This window comes from Alternaria viburni (genome assembly GCF_023758015.1).
Source record: "Alternaria viburni strain BMP 2772 chromosome Unknown scaffold_5, whole genome shotgun sequence".
Lineage (NCBI taxonomy): Eukaryota > Fungi > Ascomycota > Dothideomycetes > Pleosporales > Pleosporaceae > Alternaria > Alternaria viburni.
This window is the reverse complement of record NW_026055774.1, coordinates 1,458,671-1,485,568: the sequence shown is the minus strand read 5'-3', so window position 1 is coordinate 1,485,568 and position 26,898 is coordinate 1,458,671. Positions and strand designations below refer to the sequence as shown.

Here is a 26,898-nt window from a genome sequence, read left to right as displayed (position 1 = left end):
GTACCTAGTAAACATTGCACGCAGGATCGCTTTCTCAACTTGACGATGACGCTCGCTTGGCCGCGCTCTCACTGAGCTCGATAAGGGAAGCCATGGATGAGCCACAACAATCCAATGTCCAAGCGGTCTGAAAGTAAGGTGGTTCTGGGAGGCCATGTTATTGGTAATATATCGATCGCTAGTATGTGTACAGCTAGTGCTTTAACATGTTATCAGATAGATCCTATAGGTAATGCGGTCTCTTGAGAAGATCGCAACAGAGCGGGGATAGTATTGCGAATTTTCTCTAATACTTTTTGTGGCTTTAGATATATGGAGAATAAGTGCTTAGTCCTGGTCAGAGGGATACTATTCAGTCATTTCTCTCATTCGCAAATACTCTAGTATCTACAAAGCAATCTTCCCCTCATCTCTAGCAAAAGCAGCCCCGCTAAAATCGACACGATAGAAACAACGCCTGCCAAATGCAAAGTTTACTCCTCACCCTTCGTTACAGCATGCCTTTTTTTCGAAAACCGTCCTGAAAAAAAGTTTTCCCACAAAGGCCAGGCTGGCACCTGGGTCTAAAAAAGCCATTTGAACATGGACCGCGGCAAGCTCCGGGTCCTTCCTGAAAGGGGGTAATCGTTGAAGAAGCGAAAGAACATATCATAGCAAACGAGATCTTCGTGACGTAAAATAGTGCAATACACGTAAAGGAAATAGTGCCTCGTGATGCCGAAAGGCATGTAGACGTGAGGACTGGTATCAAATTCTGGCCATGAGCGAAGGGTATCTGGTGGTATTGGAAAGTCGTGAGCTTAATGTGATGTAAGCGTCTCGTCCTCCTAGTGGGAGTTGGTGGTAGGCTGAGGTGGAGGCGTAGACAGGATCGAGATGCCCATGGTAATTATAGCAATCAAGAGTCATAGGATACTGCATGCGCTGCCCGAAGACCTATCGATACGTTGTCAGCTACTGCACCGGATATATCTTTGCGTCGAAAGTATCCAAAGCCAATGGCATGGACGGGAATGTGTCACTGGACACTCGTACGGTATCTCTATCGTCATAGTGATCAGCGCACAAGCAATGATCCACGTCTCTCCGCGGAAGCCATGCTGCACGACGGCGGGACGATCACCGTTTGTGATTGTGTCACCCAAGACTTAATGCATGTGCCGGGTTCCTGGTGCCGAGAGCCGAGGGATTGGGGAGATGATTAGATAGGAAAAGGTAGATGCTTACCATCTTTGCCCGCGGATCCTGCCAATCCACGAGTAAACAATCTTCAGACGCTCGCGAACCCTTTCTGTTTGCAATAAAACATATTTCTCTTCTTCCACGATTGGGACGACAGAGGCAAACCAGTATGGAAATATCGCGGGGTCCTCAGGTGGTTCACCGTAGACTTGGATGATGCGCTCACGAAGCCAAGGCGCGCTAGCCTCTCTCATTTCCCGCACAAACGCTGTGCAACTGTCGAGTAGTTGTTGCGTAGAAAGGGTCTCAATCGCGACTTCCGCAGGGAGCTGGTTCTGCGGGTGGTCGCGGAAAAATGCTTCCGCATAGTCCCGTGCCATGGTGGTTTCGCGCTGCTCTAATATGGCTTCTTCGGCAAGAGAGACATCTTCAACGCGCTCGATGCGGCTGACGTTGTACCCATCAAGCAAGCCATGAGCCCTCACCTTGAAACGACCGATACCACGTGTCTCGATAAAGCTACGCCCATCACGGAGTAGCTCGTAGTTGACGATCTCGAGTAGCGTTCCGTATTCCAGAAACGGGGTCGGACCAAGATCGCCTTGTGGGGCGTGAGTGCGATTGTACATGACCATGCCGAATTGTCTGCTGCCTTCAATGACACGTCGCATCATGAGCCGATAGCGGGGCTCAAACACATGAAGAAAAGTCGGCATTGCAGGTAATGACAGAGTGCAAATGAAGAGCGGAACGTTCAAGACGTTGTCCCCGGCCTGTTCTTCCGCTTTGAGAGCATCGGCACGAGCACTGACCATATCTGGACAAAGCCCATTCAACAAGGAGTTGAGTATGACGTTGCTAGATTGATTCTGCAAGGACGCAGGCACATGCAGTCCTCTGCGACAGAAGGGGCAAATGCTACTGTGGTCCATGACACGACCGAGGCAGCGGCGGCAGAATGTATGACCGCACGAAGTCGTAGTCGGGTCGAGCATCAAGTTGTAACAGACAAGACAGTCTAACTCCTTGTGGGTTACGTCGCGCAAGCGTTCCAGCAGCGTGATGTCAAGATGGTCGTAGTTGTCCCCGCTTGCCGATAACGACTGGTAGTGGACTTCGGAAGTGTACCGAAGTTTGCCGATCTCAGCCATGGTGAACGTAGACACGAGACGTCCGCCATGCAGTTCCTCCTGGTGCCCATGGTGACTAGGCTTTTCCTTCTCTTTCTCGTCCATGGGTGAATCTTCATGCTGGGGTATCTCGATCAGAAGCATCGGAGTATTTTCCGCAGATGGTCTATGCGCGACTATCTCGGCTTTTATCAAGTCCATCAACTTGGTCAACGTCACGTCGACAGAGCACTCAGCAGAAGCGTGTTCGGCCCCGCAGCCCATTAGCGGACACGCGATGCCCATGAGGCGATCCGGCGTGTTCGGGTAGGATATGTTGGTGCGAGGTTGCGGGGCAGGCAGGCAGCCGCGACAGACGGTGTGGCCGCAGGGCAGTGTGACGGGGACACTCAGAGGTTTCGAGCATCGCGGGCACTGGACCAGGCGGACCATCTGTCGGGCGTCGCGGTGGGCGTCGAGGGCGACCGCCTCCGAAGCCTCTGCCGAGCGCTCATTGTCGCACATGAAGGCCTGTGCAGATAATTGAGGCTCAAAGGAATGCTCAACGCTTTCGACGATAGAGCACCCTTTTGTCCGTTGGTGATTCATGTAGATTCGCTATGTTGTGCAATGACTGCGGCAGCCATGTACAGTCGCAGGCCCGTCGGTGGGTCAGGTCGCGGTTTTGGTTGGTTCCGAGGTGGTCAAGCGGATGCGCACTGCAGGTGTGCAGGGAGGGAGGGCGGTTATGTAGTCGATAGCGAGGCTGCGTACTTCAAAGATAGTCAAACCTTCGAAATAGGCAAGAGAGGGTTGAAACGTCTTTCACGGAAGGGTCGATGCTTTCGGACGCTGGGTCGAGGCGGATCAGCAACGCGCGTGCTGATGCAGGGACGGATGACGACAGAGGCTGCCGAGGGTGCTGATATTATCGGGGGCAGACAGTGTCGAGGTTTATAGGAGCACGCGGGGTGGCAACACGAGAGCTCGCGAGTGGGAGGAGGTGGTGCAGTCTAGCAGTAGAGCGCAGAGCGGACGAGGGCCATGTTCAAGAGAGAACAACTTGAAGTGGTCATCCATGCTGGACGGATAGTTAAAGATCGGCGATGTTGCTCTGCGCCCCGTATCAGTCATGGAAGGCTGCCACCCGATGTCTGTGTTCAACGCTGGGATGCTCGGATCGAGGCTAAGCCTATCCTGGCCCCATGAGAGAACGGCACGGTCCATACGCAGACAAATGTCCACGCAGCCAGAGACAACGCAAAGCCTTGCTTGTTCCCACACCAGACGCGCCTCGAACCGGTATCCCGAGCACTGGGATGACTGCCGCGGCCCATTGATTGCGCCGCGTATCCGGAGTGGACACGGTAAAGGCGGTGATCATGTAATTCCAGCCAAATCAATGCCTTTCGAGCGGCATGTCTTTGCCAGGCCCATCTTCGTTACCAGCAGCGTAGCCGCGCGAGCCCAGCGCAACAGCAGGTGCGTCTATCTGCAAGAACTCGTGTCTTTCTATCGTTGCTCGGCGGTAATACATGTAAGAAGCGAAAGTCGTCGTCGTCATGGATCACGTCTACGCAGCCAATCAACGGCGGGTCCGCTCGCTGTCATTTTCCCATGTGTCTCGCTCGGAAAAGACTAGCCGCCACAGAAGACCCTGTAAATCTGGCAAAGGACACCATGAGGGTCCGATTGTGGTGACGACTTGCATTTCACCATTGAGGGCAAACAATGCTTGTGCCTCGTGTCTCACCCACACTGCAAGCTACAACGTCTGTTAGTCGCGGCTACACAGACCGTGGATATCCAGGCCGCCCATCAAGTCTGGACCTTTTTGTTGTTCAATTCAATATCGCTCGACGCTCTTGTCCCTGGCTGCGGTTCCACCAGCTTCGCCAGACACCTGGGCACAACCGAATGAAGCGCTAGACTAGTGGACAATCTTCGGCAAGCCTCCCAAAACGTACCAGGGAAACTCCATATGCAAAAGAAACCTCTCCACGCACGCTTTGGCTCGGCTCCACCAACACAGAACATGACTATTGTACATTGACATCCCTGTACATAACGCTCCTCAACGCCCGTTTCCGAAATCTCGGATTCGTACTCGCGAACACCAGTTCACGGTGCCCTGGGCCCACCGTTTGTCCCTGGCTGTTCCGCCTCTGAGTTGATGTCTGATTCAATGCTCGACTCATCTTCCTCGTCGTCGTCTTCTTCCTCCAGCACAATTTGCTCGAGAACCCGTTTGTCGAACAAGTCTAGCATGAACCGGCACGCTGGGAGACGGAAGTGATGTGCTTCCAGAATCTGCATCACTTTGTGGAAGATCGCAGGCTTGCTGAAACCGGGTGCCTTTCTAGCTTTGATTCTAAGCCGCATACATTAGCTCGTAACTTTCAGCCCTCGAACAAGGGACTACTTACGCCTGCAAGTCGTTTGCTGCCTTTTTGGCAAGCACGGTATTGCCCAAGTCAGTCGCGAGCTTTAAGATGCGCGCGTTTATTGGATCCCTGTCGGTGACCGCAACCTTAATCTCTGCATTGGGGTTCCAGCTCATGTCTTCCGCCTGGGCAACCCAGGGTCTCATCTATAATGCATTAGATCATTGTCCGAGGCGAAAAAGAAATCAAGTACTGACCGCAAAGAGCTTGTTGAAGTTTAACGGCAGGCAAAACCCTAGTGCCTCGCCAGAGTCATTGACGACGCCGTCCCATCCATATTCTAGCAGGATTTCCTGGCCATGGAGACTTCGGGAGATCAGGCCCAGTACGTAGAAGGCTGTGCCTCTAAGTGACATGACTTCTGACTGCTCGGCAATCTGCACGACCCACTTGACCACATCTGAGCTCTCAAGGAATGGCGCCCCCAATTCCATCGAGCCCACGTTGCCAACCGCCCATAAGCAGCCCTTGACCTTGAGAATTATCTCAGGGTCGTCATTCTCCGACGCAAAGTCTCGAATGGTCGCGGCGAACTCGTCAAAATGACCTTTCTGCTTCAGTAGCTTGCATCCTTCCTTGGTTCTGGTCAGTTCCCGATAGAAGTGCGGTGGCACGAGGCCGTAGTCCGTTGGTTCAGGCGTGTCGTCGTACGTCAATTGAGTCGACGGCTTTTCGGGTATGTCCGCGAGTGCGCGAGCCATGGAGGCTTCGATCAAAGCCACGTAAGTATCGTTTCTTCCCAGGAACCAGTCGTCCATCTCTCTCGTGATGTAATCCAACCCATCCAGATAGTGGTAGCCTACCGAAGTTGAGAGGAACCGGAGCAAAAGTGGAGCACCAATCTCGCCCAGATGATCCAATGCCGGGCGGCATTTCACGACAAATTCCAACGACTCTTTCTGGTTGCAAGCCTCTTCCAATATCTTGATTGCCACTTCACACACTTCCACATCCGGGTCGTACAGCTGCGTCACAAGGAGCCTGATAGCCCATTCCGCTACACTGGTAGAGCTGCTCACTCCCATAGGCTTTGTCGCATACTTGCGCAACAATCTGGTTGCAAAAATACGAATCTCTTTGGAGCATGATGTCATGGCTTTGGAGATGATGATGCGTAGATGACCGTCCAAAGTGTAGTCCATATTGCTCAACAGAGTTCGGATCAGGTCGTCGCGGTCATTGAGCTCGATGATGTGGTAGAACATATTGATCACTCTCCATCTTTCTAGAATGTGGATTCCTCGAGAGTCTTTAGTCAAAGCACCCAGAAGCGCAAAGTAGCCGCCAGTGAGCGTTTCGTTCATCCGATCCGTCTGAAAGATAGGCGACTCAGATGTTAGCCCGCTCATCCGGTCGAAATGCGACAAACACTCGGCAAGCTGTCGGATAAATTTGCTCTCTGCCAGATACTTGACGCCTTCTGGGTTTTGCAGGAGACTTTGCATCAGGGCGCATCCGGCTCGCACGTATCGCTGGTTCGGTTTGGTATTTTTGATCTCAGAGAAACGGTACTTGAATGGGCGATAGAACCCCAAGACACGATGGATGAACTTGGTTACTTTGATAGCCTCGTCCAGGCGTTTGGGATTGAGTAGAGGGCCTTCGATGATGTTCAGAATCAAATCCCACTTCCATTTCGTGAACGTGACCGTGTTCAATACTTGGGTCTCGACCATGAGATTGCGAAAGTGGGCCTCGTCCACCTGCATGGCGGCTTGTAGCTTGGCCGCATGGTCAGATTGTCTGTTTGTCGATGTGCTATCGGAGAGCGCAGTGCTCTTAGTGGTATACAGAGACGTAGGTCCGGACCGATAAAGAGTCCTGTTGATGCTGTCCACTTGATATATGGTACCAATAGCGACAAAGCGGTCTTCTGAGTCGAACCGCGCCGCTGAGTGCAAAAGTTGTGGGAGTACTTGGATCTGCGCGCTCCACGAGGGGGGTAGCAATTCATTGGCCATTTTCAAAACTTCCCCAATTAGAAGGGTTGTCTTGCGCTTCAACGGCAATGTCAGAGACTCCTCTTCAGCCTGTAGCAATGCTGGCATCAAACCTGCATGTAGAAATGCAGCCAGAACTACAGAGACATAATGGTCTAGTAAGCTCCACTTGGTGGTGTCGTCCTCGGTGCTACTGGAGGTTGAAGTCTCTTTGATCTGCTGGTTTTTTAGATTCGTGACGCGGCCATAGGTAGTCAAACGCCGACCAGCAAGGAAAGAGGATGACCAGGAGGGAGGCTTGATCCTGAGAAGATCGAATAAAAGTTCCAAGATGATGTTCCGAACATGAGGAGTAGGAATCTGTAAGGACCAAAGTAAGGATCGAAGGGGCAGAAAATTGTTCATGGAAAGGGTAAGTAGTCCAGGCCAACTTCGGAGTAAGGATGCTATGACCTTGGCATTGACCTTCAGTTTCTCTTCGTGCAAATGTCCATGAGTGGTATTTGCGTCCGTGAACATGGCGAAGGGAGCTTCCAGCTCGCGCCCGGAGCGCAAAAAGCGGCGTCGCCTGGGAGTATCCAGTAGATAGAGGAACGAAGTGCCAACACTTTCGGCCGCGTGATAGCTTCCTTCCCCAAGAGCATCAGCCAAAGCGCCCATACCTCCGGCTGCAACGAGAAGAGATGGCTTCCGGACAAGAATCTCGGCCAAAGTCAGGGTCGCTATATTCCTCAGTCGGTCTTCTGCGTGCTCGGCCACTGCAACGATGATACGAACTACGGCGCGGGCGATTTCCTCAACGCCTCCCTTAACGTCGAGGAACGCTCGGACAAACTTTAGTGCTTGTTCACGTTCCACACTGGCTTTGGACTCTTTTACTAATGACAAGATGACAAGATGGTCTGTATGAAGAGCCCGTATGATCCGGAGAGATTTGCGATCAGTGAAGGAATAGCGCATGACTCGATATGCTGCTGCAACAACTTCGCGGCTGTCGCTCAGGAGCATGGTTTGCATTCGTAGTCCGAAAATGGACCAGGCTAGGTCGTACTTCAGCGTAGGGTGTCGCTTGAAGAGAAGGACCAGAGAGTTGGCTCTCTCTACATAGTATTCCGGTTGCAAGCCCTGAACTTCCAGGGCCTGCAATATCTCTGCCAGAACGAAGGTCGGCGATTCAGTTTCCTCCTCCTCTCCCACTTCTTTCTCAACGATATGCCGCGACGGTGAACGTGAGAGATTCCGTCGGAAGAGATATGAAAGTCTGCTCTGTGGGTCCGCTGGTGGTGACTTGACTTCCTTTGCTCTCTGTTTCTCCGCAGCCAGTCCCGACTGCAACTGCGCCAATTTCCTGTTCGATATATTGAGCTGTTCCTCGACCTGTAGCCTCTGGTTCTTGCTGTCTTTTGCGTTCTTAGCGTTCAATGCCTCCAGCAGGTTCTCCGAGCCAATCTTGATTTTAGTTTCCTTCTCAATCTGATCCTGCAGCTCTGCCTGCCTCTGCTCAGTGGTTGTGTTGTCATTGTCCCCCACGGTAATTGCGTGCATGTCGAAATCGGGACGTATCCGACCGTCTTGCGCCGTCGAGGGCCGTACCAAAGCGGTGTTGAAGCTGCCAGGGCCTGTGTTGGCGGTTGCATACGAGGCATACGAGGCCTGGCCTCCCCGCGAGCTGGCCATGCCGACCGACGACGCAGAGCGCCCATCTCTACTCGTCGTAGGTGCAAGGAGAGACGTCTGGTCGGCGGCATCGGCCTGTGTGTTTACGGAGCGAGCTGATGGCGTCATGAGCGCGCCTTAACCGTGTTCCCGCCAACCGCATCGCATATCTGTCTTTCGGCGGTGCCCTCCTCTTGCCTCATGAGCATTCGCGGGCCCAGGTGAAGTCGCTGTCGCTGCGGTGCCTAGCCAAAAACGGAAATGTGGCGGAGGTTCGGGGAAGGAGCGGCTGGGGCAGAGGCTAGGGAGTGTGGAGCTGGTGTAATGACAGTGTGAGTGAATGGTGCATGGCGCGCAGCATCGCCATCTCGACGTGTTGCGGGCAGCAGCCGCTGAGCGTGGGGACGTGCACATTTCCCTACCCACCTACCCTTGCAACGCTGAGCTCGCGACCATCAGATCCACCGCCCTGCACCTCACCATCATGGCCTGACATGCCGCAGAAATCCATGTGCCGACAATTCAGGCCCCGTAGTCCCATGGCGCCTGGTGCATCTCCGGGCGGAGAGCGGTTCTGACGCCGTCACGTGCGCGCCTTGCGCCGCTATCCAGGGCCTCTTCCCTCGATCGGAGCTCGCCGAAGGCCATCTCAACGAATGGAAACGCGTTCTGGCCGCCTCTTTGCCGACGCTCCATAGCTTGCTCGTGCCTCAATCGCAAACCGCTCCTGTACAGTTCGGTATCCTCCGTGTGCCGTCCATCAGATAAGGTGCCGTTTCATAAGTATATCTAGCTTGATCGCCCTTCTTGATAACTCTATCCACTCACCTTCAGCTTCCAACTGACCCTCGCCTAATCACATACACCTCGCGCCCTTATCTGAAGCACTCCAGGCTATTATCCTAATCTGCACAGCTTCGCTCGCAATGTCTCAGCTTACTCACGCCCGCTACGGCAAGGACAACGTCCGTCTCTACAAGGTCGACAAGGACCCCAACACCGGTGTCCACACCGTCGTTGAACAAACAGTCTGTGTCCTACTTGAGGGAGACATTGAGACTTCGTACGCTTCTCCACCGAGACTCTAGTATACCCTGTATTAACGACCTCCAGCTACACCAAAGCAGACAACTCTGTCATAGTCGCGACCGACACGCAAAAGCAAACAACCTACATACTCGCAAAACAAAACCCTATCGACCCGCCCGAGCAATTCGCTGCCATCATTGGCGACCACTTCGTTAAGACCTACCCTCACATTCACGCCGCGCACGTTAAGATTATCCAGCACCGATGGACGCGCATGACTATCGACGGAAAAGCACACCCACACTCGTTCTTCCGCGACGGCGAAGAGACTCGCGTGGTCGAATCCGTGACACGCGAGAACGAGGGTGTCTCTATTCGCTCCAAGATTGAGAAGCTCCTTGTTCTGAAGAGCACAGGGTCAGCATTCCATGGCTTCCACCGTGACGAATACACGCGTCTGCCCGAAACATGGGACCGCATTCTGAGTACAGAGGTTGAAGCTGGCTGGCAATGGAAGCTATTCAAGAACTTGGATGAGGCCAAGGCCGTAGACTTCAACAGTGCCTGGACCGCGGCAAGGGATATCACTATGAAGGTCTTCGCCGAGGATGATAGCGCCAGTGTACAAGCAACTATGTACAAGATGTGCGACCTGATCTTGGCCGCTGTTCCTCAGGTGGATGCTGTGGACTATGCGCTGCCCAACAAGCACTACTTTGAAGTCGGTACGTGGGACCAATTGTCTCCTCCTGCATTCATTCGCTAACATGGCACTAGATCTTTCGTGGCACAAGGGCATCAAGAACACAGGCAAAGACGCCACTGTCTTTGCTCCTCAATCTGACCCCAACGGTCTGATTTTCTGCACTGTTACTCGCAAGGGTACCAAGTCGAAGTTGTAGATGCAGTAGCATCATGTCGTCGCACATTGGTTTCTTGTACATTTCTTTGGGTCATCGAGCGAGTTTTGGAGAGATTGTCAAAGGAGAGTAGAACATTATACCACCATTTCTTTTTGTTCGTTGGGGACGAGCGAGAGTAGTATATTATCTTACGAGTAGAGCGAATGCAACCGTTTTATTCACTTTCGCGGCATATGACGTGACAAATCAGAGATCGCCTGAAATTATCGAACCCACGTCAAACCCATTAACAAAGTCCATATGGCTGTAGAACATAAAGCCTGGCTTAAGCACAATTATGTAGATTTACATGTCTTATACACGCACCCTAATGCTATGGTATCTCTTCTCTTGCCTCCTTTGACCACCCCTCGTCATGATACTGGTGCCTCCGCATTATGTGCCTTGACCTCTGCAAACGTCTTTTTGACCTCATCGTGCTCCACTATACTCTGTCCACCGCCGTTCCCCACCTTGAGGATATTCTCCTTGTAAGGATGCGCTCTCCCCTCGAACGTCTTCAACCTTGCCAGCCTGTCCTTCCGTAACCTGTTCTTGGGCAACATGCCGCTGACCGCCTTCCTCAAGACCTCTCCGCCTCCCCACTTCGCTATCATCCTGTCCATGGAGAGTTCTTTGAGGGAGCCCGGACGAGTCGTGTGTGTGCGGTAAAGTTTCTGGAAGCGCTTCTTGCCGGTGGTGTGCAATTGTGAGCAGTTTGTGGCTACAACGTAGTCGCCGCAATCAGTCGAAGGGTCGAAGATGGGCTTGTGTTTTCCCATGAGGGTCAGGGCTATAGCGGAGGCGACGCGGCCGAGCGCGCGTGGGTCGGAGCCGATGTCGAGATGGTGCCATGAGCGGGCGTAGGCCAGACGCGTCTAGATAAAATATTAGCCCTAGAAATAGCACGTCTCGCGATGGTGAATTTGGCTGCGATCATGGAGTTCTGAGATGCGGAGGTCCGACAGAATACACACCTTTCCTATGACTTGCGACATGGCGGCTGTGAAGTCAATAACCTAATAGGCCAAGTATAGTCGGGCGTCGGTATTGACCTGGAGTCCGGGGTCCTCGCTCGAGAGATACTGGCGAAGCTACGAGCGGCGTTGGCTTGTCGGCGTGGATGGAAGTCGATGCCAAGCCTGGGATCCAACGTGGATTGGCGATAAAATATGGCCCGGGGACGGCCGCCCGCCCTGCGCCACAACATGGTTAGGTGGGGCCTCGATTTCAAAGCGTCCCAAAGGCGAAGTGGCATGCTCGCAACTTGACCATTCTACCAATAGCACAGGGTTTCAAACAACATTACACTCGATTTCACGATTTTCAAAATGACTGTTCCGTCGTTTGAAACCATCTTCGCGGTGCCTATGACCTGCCAGTCGTGCATCAACGACATCGAAGGCTCCCTCCAGCAATTGAGTGGTACGACTGATCCCGATGCACGTCATCCGGCTTCTAACAGCATGTAGGTGTCAACAAAATCACTGCCAACCTTAAAGATCAACTGGTATCGGTCGAGGGCACAGCAGCGCCATCGGCCATTGTTGAGGCTATTCAAGCAACTGGCCGTGATGCAATTCTAAGAGGATCTGGAAGATCAGACAGTATGCTCCATCTTGAAGAGTCGGCATGTGCGTCGATTCTAACGTCCGAACAGGCGCCGCAGTATGCATCTTAGAATCGCACGCACCTAATGTAGAGAACAAAGTTCGAGGATTAGTGCGCATGGTTGAAGTAGCTCCGAGTATGACTATCATCGATCTGAGCATAAGGGGATTGTCGCCTGGAACGTACCAGGCCACAGTTCGCGAATCTGGCGACATATCCGACGGACCAGAATCTACCGGCGCCATCTGGGAGTATCTCAAGGCCAAAAAGGAAGACAAGCCGTGTCGGGGCATCTTTGGAACCGTCCAGGTAGGAAAGGGTGGAGTCGGATCTGTGTTCCTGGACAAGCCCATCCACATCTGGGAGATGATCGGACGTAGCATCGTGGTTGCGCGAGAGCAAGACGGCAAGGTATGCGAAACCGCTAGTTGATCTGAGATCTACTCTGACCTTGCACAGTTTGACAAGAACGATCCGGATACGCTAGTGGGTGTCATCGCACGTAGCGCTGGTGTTTGGGACAGTGAGTGCTCTTGGTACCCCACGTGTTCTGCGCATGGCGTGTGGTACTCTTCGCGTGCGTATGTGCTAACGGTTGTGCAGACGACAAGACGGTGTGTTCATGTTCTGGCAAGACGGTCTGGCAGGAGAGGGAAGAACAGCGCGATCGCGGTATGCTATGAGTTCAAGAGACACCAAGATAGACCAAGTAATAAAGTGCCGTCGAAATGCCGTGTTGGTTTGGTGACGAGAGATAGGGCTTGCACCTTGAAATCTAGGCCGAAACTAAGACTGCGCGAACACGGACTTTGCGAGGCCTGGAATCGTCATGCGTTCATGCCTGAAAACGCCAGGCGACGGGATGAGTGGCTGCGGAGAGGCTGCGTCACGTGGCTGTCTCAGTCGGCGGATTTGCACGTTACAGACCTCAAACGCCATCACTCGATGATCGCAGGGGGCCAGCAGTCCGATGTGCGCCGCGGTGGGTTGCTGGCAGTGAGCCTCACGACGCGAGGCTATGGGGACTGCAGAGGCGCTTGGGAGAATCGCTAGGCTCTCGGAGCATCGCAGGACGGTGGTGTCATGCTCGAGTCGGCCGGGTTGAGGCGTCTTGGACAGGCGCGTAGCGCTGTGGCTCTCGGGCTTCACGGTGCAGGGATCCAATCACGGTGCCGGGTACCGTGTCGGCCAAGGCTTGTCTCTCAAACGCGCTGGACCTCAGAATTGGTCTCCCCACCGGTAGCCCTCCTGCAACCGCCCGCCAAATTCCCACCGTGTCCCTGTCTCTTCCGAGCATTGCCCTCGAAACCTCCTCCTCTCTCTCCCGGTTTCCCTACTGTGCCTTAATTCCCACACCTGTACGATCGTTAACTCCCCCGCGCAACCCACCGCATCTCGGTGTACCTCGACGACTTAATAGCGACACACACCTACTGGACACTAATTCACCTCGTCGCGCATACCCACAGGCCCCGGCGGCTACTCTGTAATCTGGTGGAATTGAGACGAACGCATCCGGAAGTTTGCGCGTGAGAAGGAACACGACCCCTCGTCCAACGGTGGAGTGCTAGAAGAGGCACTACCTTGAGGCTTGACGACACCATACTGCCGGGTAACAAGTGAAGATCACTCGTCATGTCTCTGAAGCAGGTGCGCTCCTTCCTCCCGCGCGTCGCCGCTCCTTCCGAGTTCAATTGCTGATAGGTGGGGTAGGAAATCGAAACCTGGGTGGCAGCCCTCGCCAGCTACGACAACAATGAGTTCGACGTCGCATTGAAGGTCTTTGACACAATCTCCGATACGTCCAAGATTCTGTTCAACTGCGGCGTAATCCATGCCACACTTGGCGAGCATGAGAAGGCGGTAAGTTGAACAATGGCTCCAGTAGTAGGAGTACGTGCTGATGGCTACACAGGTCGACTGCTACCAGCGCGCTGTGCGTCTGGACCAGTACCTCGCAGTGGCATACTTCCAGCAGGGTGTGTCAAACTTCCTTATGGGCGACTTCGAGGAAGCCCTCGCCAACTTCAACGACACACTCCTCTACCTACGCGGAAACAACAACATCGATTACGAACAATTGGGTCTCAAGTTCAAGCTATACTCTTGCGAGGTACTGTTCAATCGCGGTCTTTGCTACATCTACCTCCAGCAAAGAGACGCCGGTCTACAGGATCTGTCTTTCGCAGCCAAGGAGAAAGTGGTGCCCGACCATGATGTGATCGACGAGGCTATTCGGGAGGAAGCAGAAGGCTACACTGTCTTCTCCATTCCCGTCGGCATTGTCTACCGTCCCAACGAAGCTAAGGTCAAGAACCTGAAGACAAAGGACTATCTTGGAAAAGCCCGCCTGGTCGCTGCTTCAGACCGGGCCAATGCCTTTACTGGCTTCGCTGGCGCCGAAATCAAGAAGGGAGGCCAAGCCGCAAAAGATGACAGAACTGAGGATAAGATCTCGTACGCGGCGACCAACCTTGTCAAGCCAGAACTTCAGAGCAGAGCACGCCAGCAGTCAGAACCACCAATGAACCGTAACATGTTCCCACCCACACCGCCACCGGAGGCAGACAGAAGGTCTGGTGACAGGAGATCTGGTGGAGAGCGGAGACCTGCCGCCGATGCTCCCATGAGCCGCGCGCAATCCGTACGAGGCGGTGGCCCTAAGCCTCAGCCTCTGAACCTTGGACGAGCTGCCTTTGATCAGCAAAGCAACAACGAGCCGCCTCGTCGCCAGCCAACACAGCGCTCCGCCTCTGAACGTCCACCACCAAGTCGTTCAGAGTCAATGCGAGACCGAGGGCAACGGGATCAGCGGGATCAGCGAGACCAGCGAGACCGTGACTATAGGCCACGTCGCCGTGGGTCTGACGATGATATCATTGACGACTACTACGACAATGACCCCTACCCGCCTTCCCGTGGAAGCCGCGGGGCATACGCTCGCTCAAAACAGAGCAGGCGACCGGCTTACATTGAAGAAGAAGACGAAGACGACTACGATGGTAGTGATCTTGATGACGCCGAATTCGAGATGATGTCTCGCACAAAATCCAGGAGACGATCCCCCGCCCGCTCCGCCAGATCTGGTGGTAGCACCCGCGGTGCAGGCAGCAAAGTCAGAGTGAAGGTTCACTCTAGCGACACACGTTACGTCTTTATCAGTTCTGATCAATTAATCACTGAATTCTGGCAACAGATTCGGGAGAAGTTCGGTGTGCGAAATAAGTTCAAGGTGGAGTTCAAAGACGATGGCGACATGATCACCATGGCCGACCAGGACGATCTTGACATGGCCATCCAGACGGCGAAGAGTGTTGCAAGGAAGGAAGGCAGCGATATGGCCAAGATGGAGGTAAGTTCATCGTGCACTTTCAGCTTGAAGACTACGTACTAACTACTTTATCAGGTTTGGGTTAGAGAAGTATAGACTAGAGATACCCCAGCATCACGCACTTTTACGATCCACATTACATTTCCTTTCATCCTCGCGAACGCATGTTGATTGCTTCGGCGTACTTGCTTTGACAGCGCTCGATCTTGCTGTATTTGTAGCGAGCATAATTGCTGGTTTTTGCTGGCATGCATAAACACCTGTACACTCTTTTTTCACAGCCGGACTGTTGATCCGCTATTAGAGTCGGCTTTGCATGTATGAAAGGCGTAATCGAACCTTACGAATGAAGAACTACCACCAACAATTGTTTCCGCCGCAATGTGATATCGTGTAAATACGTGCATTGGTACCCGGAGTACGTGCAGTAGATAGCTACCACGCAGTTTAGGCCTTCTGCATGCGCCACCAGCGCGTGGAAGTACCAACAACCAGGTTTTCAAACTACCATTCAAGTTACTTTCGCTGCGCCGCAGACTAACTAGTCCTTGACGCCACCGTGCCGTATGAAAGTAATCTACCGAGTACGAATCACCATCGTTGTTGCAACTTGCCAATAAACCCAAAGCCTGTCTCGGCGAAATGACTGGCGCGTGCAATGACAACAGACAGCTCATGAGCGCCAAGGCACACTTCACGATAGCCAAACGATACCGTCCACCAAATTGTTCACCACGCCGTATGTGCGTACGCCACGCGTGTGCTTCCGATACGTCCGATTACGCGCCCGAAACGGCTCGTGACAAACCCGCGGGAAACCCGGACGGCAAATGGCAAATCCGCGTCTCCGATCTCGCCATCGTGCAAAAGAAAGGACGTCACACACCGTTCTGTCAAACTCAGCAGCCGACGCGCGTATTCTCGCCAATAACGTTAGTACTCGTAAAGGAAGTTGAGGGAAAGCTCAACAAGGGGACGTGAAACTCGAGCCAAGCTGAGACTGCGTCTCTGGAGACGTGAAAAGGAAGAAAGAAGAAAAGACGAACACGATGCGGTTCAATCCGAAAAGTCTATTTTGCTAAGCATTTCTGTGACAGCAAGACAGTGCTTGGTATGTTCCAGTTGTGTGGGTTACAGAACCTTCATACGTGTCGGTGCGGGTGACGCGCATGGTGTTTCGGATCTTTGTGTGGAGAGAGCAGTGACGTACTGAGATGACTGATCGCGAAAGATATGAGGTGGTGAGACGAACTGTCAAAAGCCTAATTGAAGACACTGCAATGACAAACAGGAAGCACAGCGTTTGTGGGCGTGTTCTCGTCATTGTTATACATAATGTTACAAGATCGTTATCAGACCGTTTTCAGAGAAGACTTTGGGGATATTGGTTTCACACTACCGATAGGTGTGCTTTCGTGCCTGAACGCCTTCCTTTTCAATGCTCTTCCTCAAACCAGAGTTTGCTTCTTTGTACATGGCGTCGAGGATCGTTCGTGGCCCTGCGATGGCTACTCGCATTTCCGCCTAACTCGTTCTCTGACGCGGGCGCATTGTCTACTCGTATGAGACCGATTCGGGTTTACGCGGGAAGTAGGATCTCGGCCCAGCTGCTGTGCAAGAACGTTACGCCAATCTACACGCGGTCATTAGCTTTGCCCTTGCCTCTGTTTTCCTTCTGTATCGTGCTCTATCCTTCGTCTGATATTTTCGACAACCCAGGGTGGCTTACAGCGAACATTCCCGCGGCAGTAACAATACTCCTGTTATCCTTGCTCGTAAAAGCTGAGATGGTGCTGGACGCGAAGCTGGGCTCGTTGAGGGTACGGCCCTTGCCTGTCATCTGCTTGGGTGGCATCGTTGCTGAGGCGGGTGAGATGCTGCGCAATCCGTCAATCTCGAAGGGTTTGGGTATTTGTATGCAGAGGACGTACGAAGAAGCTTGCGATCGTGGGAGTGGGCTGTTGCGGGGTTATTATCGATGCGCTTTGGACATTGGTGATGATGTTTTTTGGCTAAGAAGGGTCGAGCGTCATCGGTTGCTTATGTAAGGGTCTGTCTTTCACCGGTCTATCATGAGCCTTCCCTACGTCTTTCATCTCATGGCACAACACGTCTGCGCAAAGTTTCTGAGATACGAAAATCACCGCGTATATGTACAGGAAGTCATCTTTAAAGATAGCATGGCATCGTACTATTACAAGTTATTCACAAGCACGGCTGAGCCTCCCTCCCAATCTACGCCTTCTACTATAGCCATGTCGTTTTCCAAGGCCTAACCCTCAGCCGCGCAATGAATACGTTGGATAACCCCGTGTGCAGAATCAGATATTCGCCACACCAAAACGACCCGTGAAAGACTAGAACGCCGTGAATGCTGGTCTGAATGTCCCAAAGGTGAAACACAACAACTAAATGTGAAAAAATGGAGAGCATCCTGATGAAGAGTTGCCACCATCAATGTTCCCAGCGTCGAGCTGAGATGCAGGCTGGACAGCCTACTCCTTCTTGCTTGCCAGGATACTGTATTGACCACCGCAACCAGCCCATGTAAGCTTCGTCTCACGTACAGCGGTGTTATCGATCAAGGTAGGGACCTCAATGTCGTCGTCGGTACCCTGACCCGTTTGGAAGTTGACCGAGAAACCCCATGAGTAAGCCTTGCCGTCCTTGTCAACGACGATGGAGTGATCAGGACCGCATGCACCAGCGACAATGTTCTTGAGGTCGGGAAGTGGTGTCGGCTGCACGACGATCTTGGCCTTGCCGTTGTTCTTAAGAACCTTGCTCTCATCTGTCTCTGCATCAAGCTGGGACGGAAGAAGACCAGTCTGTGAGCCGTCGCAGCGACCCCAGACTAGCACCTGTCCGTCCTTGGTGATGGCCAAGTTGTGATGCGAGCCTCCTGCTAATGACTGGACGCCCTTGCCTTCCAAACTGTGTATGATCTTGGGTTGGAGAACGCTTGCGTCATCTGCACCAGCATTCTTGGTGTAGCCAGTCTCGCAGTAGTTGTTCGCACCCCAGCCCCAGACGTGCCCATCTTCTGCGATGGCAAGACCGTGGTAGTCGCCGGATGCGATGTGTGTTATGCGTTGGCTGTGCTTCTTGATGGAAGAGTCGTGGAAACCAATCTTGTTGGGCTGCAAACCTTGGATGAGATTGCGCTCAGTGACACGGCGTCCAAGCTGGTTTTGCTGGCCGTTGCCCCAAGCATATACGTGGTGGTCCTTGTCCAGGGCGTAGACGTGGTTGGTACCACACACGAGCTGAATGACCTTCTTTATGCTGTCGATGTAGACGGGTCGAGGCGCTGTATGATTGTCGCGTTCGAAGCCCATGATACCTTCGTTCTTTCGGAATGTACCCCATCCATAGACCGCACCCTCAGTAGTGAGTGCGAAGGAGCAGCTATCGCCGGCAGCGACGTCGACGAAGGTGGTGTCTTCAGGGAAGAACTCGGATGGTACGGGTGTTGGTGTAGCCTCAGCGTCGTTCAAGCCGCCGGTCTCATCCTCAGAGTCGGAGTCGGAATCGTCCGCGTCTAGATCACGCATCTTGACGGGTGCGTTGGACGTGTCGCGTCCAAGGGCATTGTTGTCGTTGACACCCCATGTCAGGATTTTGTTGTCTTTTGTCAGTGCGACAACGTGCATGCCGCCAGTAGCAATCTTGACAACGTTCAAGTTGGACAGAGGCTCGTTGTAGCGCGGCCGCTTCACGTCGATGGCCTTGCTTGTAGCGCCGAAGCCGAGCTCGCCAGAAGAGCCTTCACCAAAGACAAAAACCTTCAGAGGTTCCGTGTAGCGGATCTCGTTGATCTCAGTCTTCTTGCCCTTGTTGCGGCGCGGGCCCTTGGGGTTCGGGATCAGAGCCGGATCGACCTTCGCGGCTTCGGGCTCTGGCGTTGCGGTCTTTGACGCGGCTTTCGGGGCGGCTTTCGCGGCTGCTTTCGGGGCAGCCTTGGGGGCAGCCTTCGCTACCTTGGGCTTCTTCACGGCGGGCGCAGGCGCGTCTTCGACCTCCGGTTCGCTTTCATCGTCCTTCTTGCGCTTGGTCGTCTTCTTAGGCGCGGCCGCGGGTTCAGGTGCAGGAGTCTCTGTCTTCTTTGCGCGACTGCGTCCAGCAGCTGCTGTCTTCTTAGCGGTTGACCTTGTTTCGGACGCGTTGAGCTTACGCTTTGGTGGAGCTGCCTCGACTTCTTTGGTGTCTTCGTCGGCCATCTCGACGTCCTCAGTTTCCTCGGCTTCCTCAGCTATGCCGTTGGCGACAGGCGCGTCTTCGGCTTTCTTCGCGCCTCTCCGTGGGACTGCGAGGTTTGTCAGCGATAGCATGGTTACTGTGGGTGGACGTGACGTACGGGTGCCGTTCACCTTGACATCTTTGGCGTCTTTCTTCTCAGCGGGCTTTGCGCTCGCAGAACGGGAGGCTCTAGCCATTGCGCGCGACACAAACGAGAGTTGGCGACACGAACAAAGGTTGATGCGCGTAAAAGTGTTTGGATTGGAAGTTGTTGTGAGGTGGCTGGTGTTGTCGTGTACATAGAAAAATGTTGAACTGCATTTAGCAAGGCTGGCGCTAGACTTCACATGGACCAGCTCGCTGCAGCCACGGCCCGTCAACCATTCACCGCGTACGTCACTGCCTGATTGGCTACCTAGGCAGCCTGCCTACCATCGACTGACCGTCCGACACTCGTTCGTAACATTTAATATCACCTGTCTCGTCACCACTGCAAGCCTTTTGCTGCTTTGTCTCCTATTTTCAGCAAGTCAATATGTCGATCCTCGGTGTCAGCGACCTTAACTCGTGGCCGTCTTGTGGACCACGGCTGACCGAGAAGCTGTACCGCTCACACATACGTTGTTCTTATGTAACCTACACAGTGTGGATGTTGAGAATGGGTCTGGTTCATGCTACACGAAAATGGTTGCTGAGCTTACACACTTCAAGACAAGGGGATGGAGACCACCCCACAGCATGCAGCTAGAGCACAAAGAACGTTCTGTAATATATAATGTTTAGACTAAAAATTTGTCATCGAATCAGTCAGCGTGGCCGAGGTAAGCATTTCTCCCAGCTCCTGACATCTTCCCATCTAACATCCGATAGTGGTTATGGCGTGTGACTCAAGCGAAAGCTTGTCTTCTCCGGAAGACGCACTCTCAAGAGGTTTCTCATAGGGCAACCTGCGTGGGTTCGAATCCCACCGCTGACATTATCTTTTTGCACTTTTTTGCAGCTTGCTGGCGTCGTCGCGGGCGGCGGATGCATCATGCCTTACCTTTTGGTGCTACTACTAGGCTAAAAGCGGGCCCGAGTGGCTGGCTATCGACCTACTGACCGCAACATCCAACATCACCTGTTCATCACCGCTGCAACCACTTTGCTGCTTTCGTTTCGCTTCCTGCTCCTGCGCGTTCCATCTCGACCTTTGTCTTTCCCAAGGTTGTCATCGGACTACGTTCCAGCATCGCCAGTACCTTGATGGTTGCTTGAGACAACCTCATTTGCGACGGGGACGGGTAGTACAGCGCCATGTCTTTCACCATGTTTCACAAATCCCTTGTTGTTTTTGCCCTTGTCAAAGCGGCATCCTGTGTGCAACCTGAAGCGCCGCGTCCTAAAGCGGCTCCTCTGCGCGACCTACCGTGGGCACAGCTCAACTTCCTGCATACTACCGATGTGCATGGGTGGTGGGGCGGCCATCTCCAAGAGGCGTCTTTCTCTTCTGATTGGGGCGACTATGTCTCTTTTGCAAAGCACATGCGTGAGAAAGCAGATGCGGATGGCTCAGACTTGCTGCTCATCGATACTGGAGACCGTGTTGGTGAGTTGGGTGTAAAGATGCGTATGATATGTATACTAATCTCATGTTTCCCCCTGCAGAAGGAAACGCCATCTACGACTCCTCAAAGCCTCGTGGAAAGTTAGTACTCCCTTCAAAATGCAGGTGAGATGAGTACTGACTTCCCACACCAACATCTAGGTTTACCTACGAGATCGCCAAAGAACAGAACATCGATCTGATATGCTCAGGCAACCATGAGTTGTACAAAGCAAACACTGCTGAGGGCGAATACTTCCACACGGTTCCCGACTTCAAAGGAAACTACTTGGCCTCCAATCTAGACATCTACAACCCCGAGACTGGGGAGCGGGAGCCACTCGCACCCCGCTTCAAAATATTCACTACTAAAAACCAAGGTATACGCATCCTGGCCTTCGGATTCCTATTCGATTTCACGGGCAACGCAAACAACACTGTCGTTCAGAGGGTTGAGGACACAGTGCACGAGGAGTGGTTCACAGAAGCCCTTAAAAGCCAGGACATCGACTTGATCATCGTCTTTGGCCATGTTGACATCCGTTCCGAGGAATATGCGCTTTTGTTCTCTACTATACGGTCGATGCATTGGGATACGCCCATCCAGTTCTTCGGAGGTCATAGCCACATCCGCGACTACAAGATCTTTGATAACAAAGCTGTCGCTCTTGAAAGTGGGCGATATATGGAGACGCTCGGCTTCATGTCTATTGACGGCCTCAGTACTCGCGGTACCAAAGACGCAACGCCTCTAGCTCAGAGTCCAAAGCTCACCTTCTCCCGTCGATACATTGACAACAATCTTTATTCGCTGCGTCACCACAGCGGAAAAGACGCCAAAGAGTTCGCGACCGATCACGGTAAGAAGGTCTCCAAGGCGATTGGTGATGCCAGAGCGTCTCTTGGGCTGGGCAAAGTATACGGCTGTGCTCCACAAGATCTTTGGATCAGCCGTCGCCCATACCCGCACAACGAGAGTATCTTTACCTGGATCGAGGAGCAACTGCTGCCGCAGACTATTGAAAAGTCTGATCGCATCCAGGGTGGAAAGAAGGCATTTGTGATTACCAACACTGGCGCTATCCGCTTTGACATCTTCAAGGGAGCTTTCACCAAGGACACAAAGTTCCTGGTCTCTCCGTTCACCAGTGGGATCCGATACATCAAGGATGTACCTTACAAGGCCGCTAGTCAGGTGCTCAAATTACTAAACAATGAGGGTCCCATTATGTTGGCCATGATGGAGAGCAATGCATTCCTGCAGCCACCAGAGGTTTCGGCAGCGCGGTCTCGACCACATCTGCTTACATCTGACTTCGCCTTCGCTAAACTCCCCGAAGGCCAGGCACCTCTCCATGGCATCGATGGGCCACAACCGTTCCCAGGTTACACCACCAAGGACGATGCTGGGGCAGACGGCGATGATACGATCCACGAGCCCATCGCTTTCTACAATGTTCCGAACTGTATTCAGTCAGCTGTCGGTTTCGACCAATCAGAGACAGACGTGGAGCCAGAGACCATTGATCTCATGTATAATCAGTTTATTGAGAAATGGATATTGCTGGCGCTCGAGTACCTGGGGGCAAAAAGAGGGCTGGAGGATACTGAGGCGTTTGACAACGAGAAGAGCTTTACAGATATTATGACCGAGTGGGTGGAGGAGCACTGGGGCAGTGAGGGTAAGGAGTGTGAGGAATGATCAGAAGTGAGGCTCTGTTATCGGTCCGAGTGGTAGATGTTGAGACTGCGCGTTTTGTACATATGCCCTACGCGTCGACCAAATTCCAAGACGGGCCCGCGGCTCTCACTATACTATACTCAAGCACTGCCTGATCTCACAAACCTCCAGATTGTGGTTGAAATGAGATCTAGTGCAACCCAATATGCTTTCGCCCGAATAACGCCTTGCCATGATAAAGTATGCCTTCCCAAACTCCAGATTCTCTGTTCGTATCGTCCTTTGACTATCGTCCGCCGCGAGCGGCGCGGGCTTGTTCTCGTTCGCTGGCGTTGTACCTGTGATAAGTGTCAGCCCCTGTCCGGGACGTAATCACCGCAATCGCCTCTTCTCCTCTTCCTTCTGGCGACGCAACACCTTGTCGGCATCGGCAGCGGGCACGTACTTGAGGAGCTTTTCGATCAGATCGACGTGGGTGAGAATCATGCGGCGGCAGCAGTAGCGTTGAAGACCGATCTCGTCGAGGGCCTCACTAGATGGAAGACGTATTAGTGAGGGTCTTGCTGCTATATAAGACTTGGAGTAGCAAAAGGTGGTCGGCTTTGGTTAGAGGGCACGCGCGCGCGCGAATACAATCCCGAAAAGGCTTCTTACGCTTCTTCCTTTCCTTCGCTAAGGATGGTCATGTACTTCTCCCATAGGTCGCCGGTGACCTGAACATTGTGAGTGGGTGCGCGCATGAGCTGGAGAGTATGCCTATTACCTTTCCACAAGAAAAGCAACGGATAGGAACAATCATCTTGGGGTTTCCGGAGTTTCGGTGTGATGTGGGAGATTATGCGACGACAGCCCAGTAGCTATGAGAGCGCGTAAAGTTAAGGTGAGGTTCTCGTGGTGTTGGACGTGGTGGACGCCAAAGAAAGTTGCGGGCGCGCTAGCGACGCGGGCGGTGAAAAGCTTGGGCCAAGGTCCATCAAAAAAGTTCGAAGCCTTCGACATGTCGACTCCAGACACTCTACGACAGTCGCCCACATTCGTGGTTTCTCACGCCAACACCACCAAGAATCAGCCAGTATGGCGGATGCGACTCCACAACTGAAGAGGAAGGCCGAGGAAGCTGCGGCGCAGAAGAAGGCCAAGAAGCAGAGAAAGAGCGATGCCGCCGCGCAACTTGACGGTCGCAACGGCGAACCTGTAAACGGCGCGACCAATGCAGTACCCAAATCCACGAGCACGCCTACGCCAAAGAAGCAATCGGCTGCAACCCCGATAACGAACGGCGCGATCCAAGATGCGACGACCGACACCCCAACGAAGCCGGCTGAAGTCAATGGCAAGCTCGCCAAGTCAGGACTATCCAAGTCTGCGCTGAAAAAGAAGGACAAGAAGGAGCGAAAGGAAAAGAACAGACAAGACCGCGATGGAATTACGGAGGCTGAAGTGACAGGCACCGCGACAGAAGCCATAGTAAAGAAGAGAAAGAACAAGAAGACAGAGAGATGGATTTCCTCACGAGTTCAAGGTGGATGGTTCATACCAGCCGATCCTGTCTTCTCTCCCGACGAAAAGTATCTGATAATAGCCGACTCCAATTCGCTACGCGTATATGCCACCGAAACCTCGTTGCTTGTCAACACGCTCTCCCAAGACGACACAGGAAACCTCACAACGTATGCCCTATCACCCGCGAACCCTCACCTCGTGTACGCCGCGTACTCGAACGGGCATATAATACTGTGGAACTGGGTGGCTGGCAAGACGGCTGGCCGTTGGAACATTGGTGCTACAGTCCAGCACATGACGGTCATTTCCCCACCTGGGTCTGATTCCAAGGCCAAGGCCGACGATGACCTCGTATACTGTCATGATGTTGATGAAGGCCGCCATACCATCAGTGTGCGCGTCCTTCGTACTCGGCGCCAAGAATCCCGGGAACTGAAGGAAGTCAAGCAAGTGCTGGGTGCAAGCTCTGCGATCCGCGGTCTCCAGGTGCTTTTACAAGGCAAATATGTTGTAGCTGCTACAACTGACTCTATCGTCGTTGGAAAGCGCGCAAAGGCCAGCAAGACGGCTCTTGAGGACTTTGAGTATGTTTGGCGCGAGTTCAAGTTCTCGAAGCAGATCACCACGTTCAGCGTTTACCACCGCGAGCAACAAGACAACGGTAACCAAAGAGATGTACTGGACATTGCTGTTGGTGAGGAGACTGGCGTGATTCTTCTCTTTGAAGACATTCTGGCCTCATTTGCTGCGATTGAGAAGAGCAACAAGGAAGGAGCGGACAACGCCGCGAGCTTCAGGCCCAAGAGACTCCATTGGCACAGGGACGCGGTAGGGTCTGTCAAGTGGTCTTTGGACGGCAACTACATCATCTCAGGTGGCGACGAGACTGTCCTTACGATATGGCAGCTTGCCACAGGACAACCTCAACACCTACCTCATCTTTCTGCAGCTATTGAGAATGTTGTAGTATCTCCTACTGGTTCAGCCTATGCATTGACACTGGCCAACAACTCCGTCATCGTTCTTTCTACCACCGAGCTCGAGGCCCGCACGAACATCATCGGCATCCAATCGCGTCGAATCGACTTCGAACAACAGCCTAAGGACACCAAGTCTGGCAATTATCATGGCCTCTTTGATGCGGTACCCATGGCTGTAAATCCAGCCAATCCAGCCGAAGTCTTCTTTTCCGTACCTTCATCACAACCTCGTCGGAAGGAAGGTCTTAAGCCTGAGCCATACTTACAGACTTATGATATCGCGAACGAACGTGCTAAAGGGCGCCAGGCACTCACTCGCAACAACGCGACTGAACCAAATGTCGCGCCAGATGGAGGTCAGATCAAAGAACCCACAGTCATGCACATTCAAGTCAGCCACGATGGAGAATGGCTTGCCACAATCGATGAGGTAAGTTCTAACTGCACAAGACGCATTTGACACACACACTGACTTTTACTCCTTTCGCAGTGGGTTCCGCCACAATCAGATGCTCGCTATCTGAATGAAGGCATTCCAGAATTCAACGAGCAAGAACGTCTAAATCGTCGTGAAGTCTACCTCAAGATCTGGCGACGCGACAAGACCAGTGCGCAATGGAAGCTGGAAACTCGCATCGACGCTCCACACTTCTTCGAGGACGTATGCGGCAACGGACGAGTTTTCCATCTTGCCGCTGATCCTGCTGCTCCGGGCTTCGCGACTGTTGGTGAAGACCATGTCGTACGGATCTGGAGGCCCAAGACACGATCACGCGACGGAGTCATCGTTCGTGGGGCTCAACAGGAAGGTCTAGTCACCTGGTCACTCGATCGGGCAGTTGAGATCAATGACAAGCTCGACATTACCGAAGGCTCGCAACAATCTTTACCACCGCGCACTTCCCGACTAGCCTTCTCATCCGATGGCTCCGTCCTTGCTGTCTCAATCTCTTGGGATTTGGATGAAGATGCTGGTGTCACGCACCTGATCGACACTCACTCTGCAACCATTCGACGATCACTTACAGAGATCGATGTCACAGCTCTTTCTGGCCTTGGATTTGTTGGACAACATCTGGTAGTGGTTGCTGATGCGATCACTGTCTGGGACATGGTTTCGGACGCACTCGCGTACAGTGCCCCGATAGAAACCCCTGGCATCGGACGGCTGGAGCGCGTACCGCTCGTTCGACTAGCTTGCAACGAAGTCGATGGTACATTCGCCGTCTCACTTCCTCAATTCGAGAAGAGGACTTCGTCGAGGATCTCCATCCACAGTCCAGAGCACCAGAAGGCAATTTGGAAAGATACATGTTTCAGCATCACGCTCGGACTCGCGTCCCGAACAAGCGGGGGCTACGTTGTTCTTGACTCTAGATCGTACCTCAGGACAATCACTCCTAGCGCTGGATCGTTACAGCTGCCGACTCCCCCGCCAGAGGAACACGTCGGCAGGCGGTCCATCGCCTACCCAGTAGACGAAGAAGAAGAGGCCGGTAGACCTTTGGCGAACCTCTTGGTTTCTGAAGATCTTACTCAAGACATTGAGCGCGACGAGCATGTTTTCAATATGCAGGATCTGCAGAATGTGCTGCATGACGGCTCAGTCCCTCCGCCACCGCAGGGTCTGTTCGACAACATTTTGGCGCTGATTGGCGGGAAGCCGCAAAAGGCAGCAGCATAGGAGCTGTATTGCTGTACTATAG

General features: G+C 53.1%; 10 protein-coding genes across 10 annotated transcripts; 4 read left to right on the top strand and 6 right to left on the bottom strand.

Moving 5' to 3' along the window:
• Positions 1 to 905: 905 nt before the first annotated feature.
• J4E79_003393 (uncharacterized protein) lies at positions 906 to 2,900 on the bottom strand (the record flags this gene model as incomplete). Its single annotated transcript, XM_049352287.1, has 2 exons — positions 906 to 936; positions 1,228 to 2,900. The coding sequence occupies 2 exons, from the start codon at positions 2,898 to 2,900 to the stop codon at positions 906 to 908; spliced, it is 1,704 nt and encodes a 567-aa protein (XP_049213758.1).
• Positions 2,901 to 4,412: 1,512 nt separating this feature from the next.
• J4E79_003392 (uncharacterized protein) lies at positions 4,413 to 8,460 on the bottom strand (the record flags this gene model as incomplete). The annotated part of the gene is made up of 3 exons (XM_049352286.1): positions 4,413 to 4,650; positions 4,718 to 4,881; positions 4,933 to 8,460. The coding sequence occupies 3 exons, from the start codon at positions 8,458 to 8,460 to the stop codon at positions 4,413 to 4,415; spliced, it is 3,930 nt and encodes a 1,309-aa protein (XP_049213757.1).
• A 797-nt stretch (positions 8,461 to 9,257) lies between these two features.
• Positions 9,258 to 10,262, top strand: J4E79_003391 (uncharacterized protein; the record flags this gene model as incomplete). Its single annotated transcript, XM_049352285.1, has 3 exons — positions 9,258 to 9,394; positions 9,445 to 10,085; positions 10,138 to 10,262. 3 exons carry the CDS (start codon positions 9,258 to 9,260, stop codon positions 10,260 to 10,262), a joined length of 903 nt encoding a protein of 300 aa, XP_049213756.1.
• A 374-nt stretch (positions 10,263 to 10,636) lies between these two features.
• Positions 10,637 to 11,260, bottom strand: J4E79_003390 (uncharacterized protein; the record flags this gene model as incomplete). The annotated part of the gene is made up of 2 exons (XM_049352284.1): positions 10,637 to 11,140; positions 11,240 to 11,260. The coding sequence occupies 2 exons, from the start codon at positions 11,258 to 11,260 to the stop codon at positions 10,637 to 10,639; spliced, it is 525 nt and encodes a 174-aa protein (XP_049213755.1).
• Positions 11,261 to 11,593: 333 nt separating this feature from the next.
• On the top strand, positions 11,594 to 12,556 carry J4E79_003389 (uncharacterized protein; the record flags this gene model as incomplete). Its single annotated transcript, XM_049352283.1, has 5 exons — positions 11,594 to 11,687; positions 11,735 to 11,869; positions 11,923 to 12,284; positions 12,333 to 12,396; positions 12,477 to 12,556. The coding sequence occupies 5 exons, from the start codon at positions 11,594 to 11,596 to the stop codon at positions 12,554 to 12,556; spliced, it is 735 nt and encodes a 244-aa protein (XP_049213754.1).
• A 952-nt stretch (positions 12,557 to 13,508) lies between these two features.
• On the top strand, positions 13,509 to 15,300 carry J4E79_003388 (uncharacterized protein; the record flags this gene model as incomplete). The annotated part of the gene is made up of 4 exons (XM_049352282.1): positions 13,509 to 13,523; positions 13,587 to 13,736; positions 13,789 to 15,225; positions 15,280 to 15,300. The coding sequence occupies 4 exons, from the start codon at positions 13,509 to 13,511 to the stop codon at positions 15,298 to 15,300; spliced, it is 1,623 nt and encodes a 540-aa protein (XP_049213753.1).
• Positions 15,301 to 16,837: 1,537 nt separating this feature from the next.
• Positions 16,838 to 17,059, bottom strand: J4E79_003387 (uncharacterized protein; the record flags this gene model as incomplete). The annotated part of the gene is made up of 2 exons (XM_049352281.1): positions 16,838 to 16,891; positions 16,934 to 17,059. 2 exons carry the CDS (start codon positions 17,057 to 17,059, stop codon positions 16,838 to 16,840), a joined length of 180 nt encoding a protein of 59 aa, XP_049213752.1.
• Positions 17,060 to 17,699: 640 nt separating this feature from the next.
• Positions 17,700 to 19,640, bottom strand: J4E79_003386 (uncharacterized protein; the record flags this gene model as incomplete). The annotated part of the gene is made up of 3 exons (XM_049352280.1): positions 17,700 to 19,330; positions 19,379 to 19,510; positions 19,562 to 19,640. The coding sequence occupies 3 exons, from the start codon at positions 19,638 to 19,640 to the stop codon at positions 17,700 to 17,702; spliced, it is 1,842 nt and encodes a 613-aa protein (XP_049213751.1).
• A 3,441-nt stretch (positions 19,641 to 23,081) lies between these two features.
• RPB10 (DNA-directed RNA polymerase II subunit L) lies at positions 23,082 to 23,508 on the bottom strand (the record flags this gene model as incomplete). Its single annotated transcript, XM_049352279.1, has 3 exons — positions 23,082 to 23,241; positions 23,364 to 23,422; positions 23,473 to 23,508. 3 exons carry the CDS (start codon positions 23,506 to 23,508, stop codon positions 23,082 to 23,084), a joined length of 255 nt encoding a protein of 84 aa, XP_049213750.1.
• A 275-nt stretch (positions 23,509 to 23,783) lies between these two features.
• Positions 23,784 to 26,876, top strand: J4E79_003384 (uncharacterized protein; the record flags this gene model as incomplete). Its single annotated transcript, XM_049352278.1, has 2 exons — positions 23,784 to 25,622; positions 25,683 to 26,876. The coding sequence occupies 2 exons, from the start codon at positions 23,784 to 23,786 to the stop codon at positions 26,874 to 26,876; spliced, it is 3,033 nt and encodes a 1,010-aa protein (XP_049213749.1).
• Positions 26,877 to 26,898: the final 22 nt, after the last annotated feature.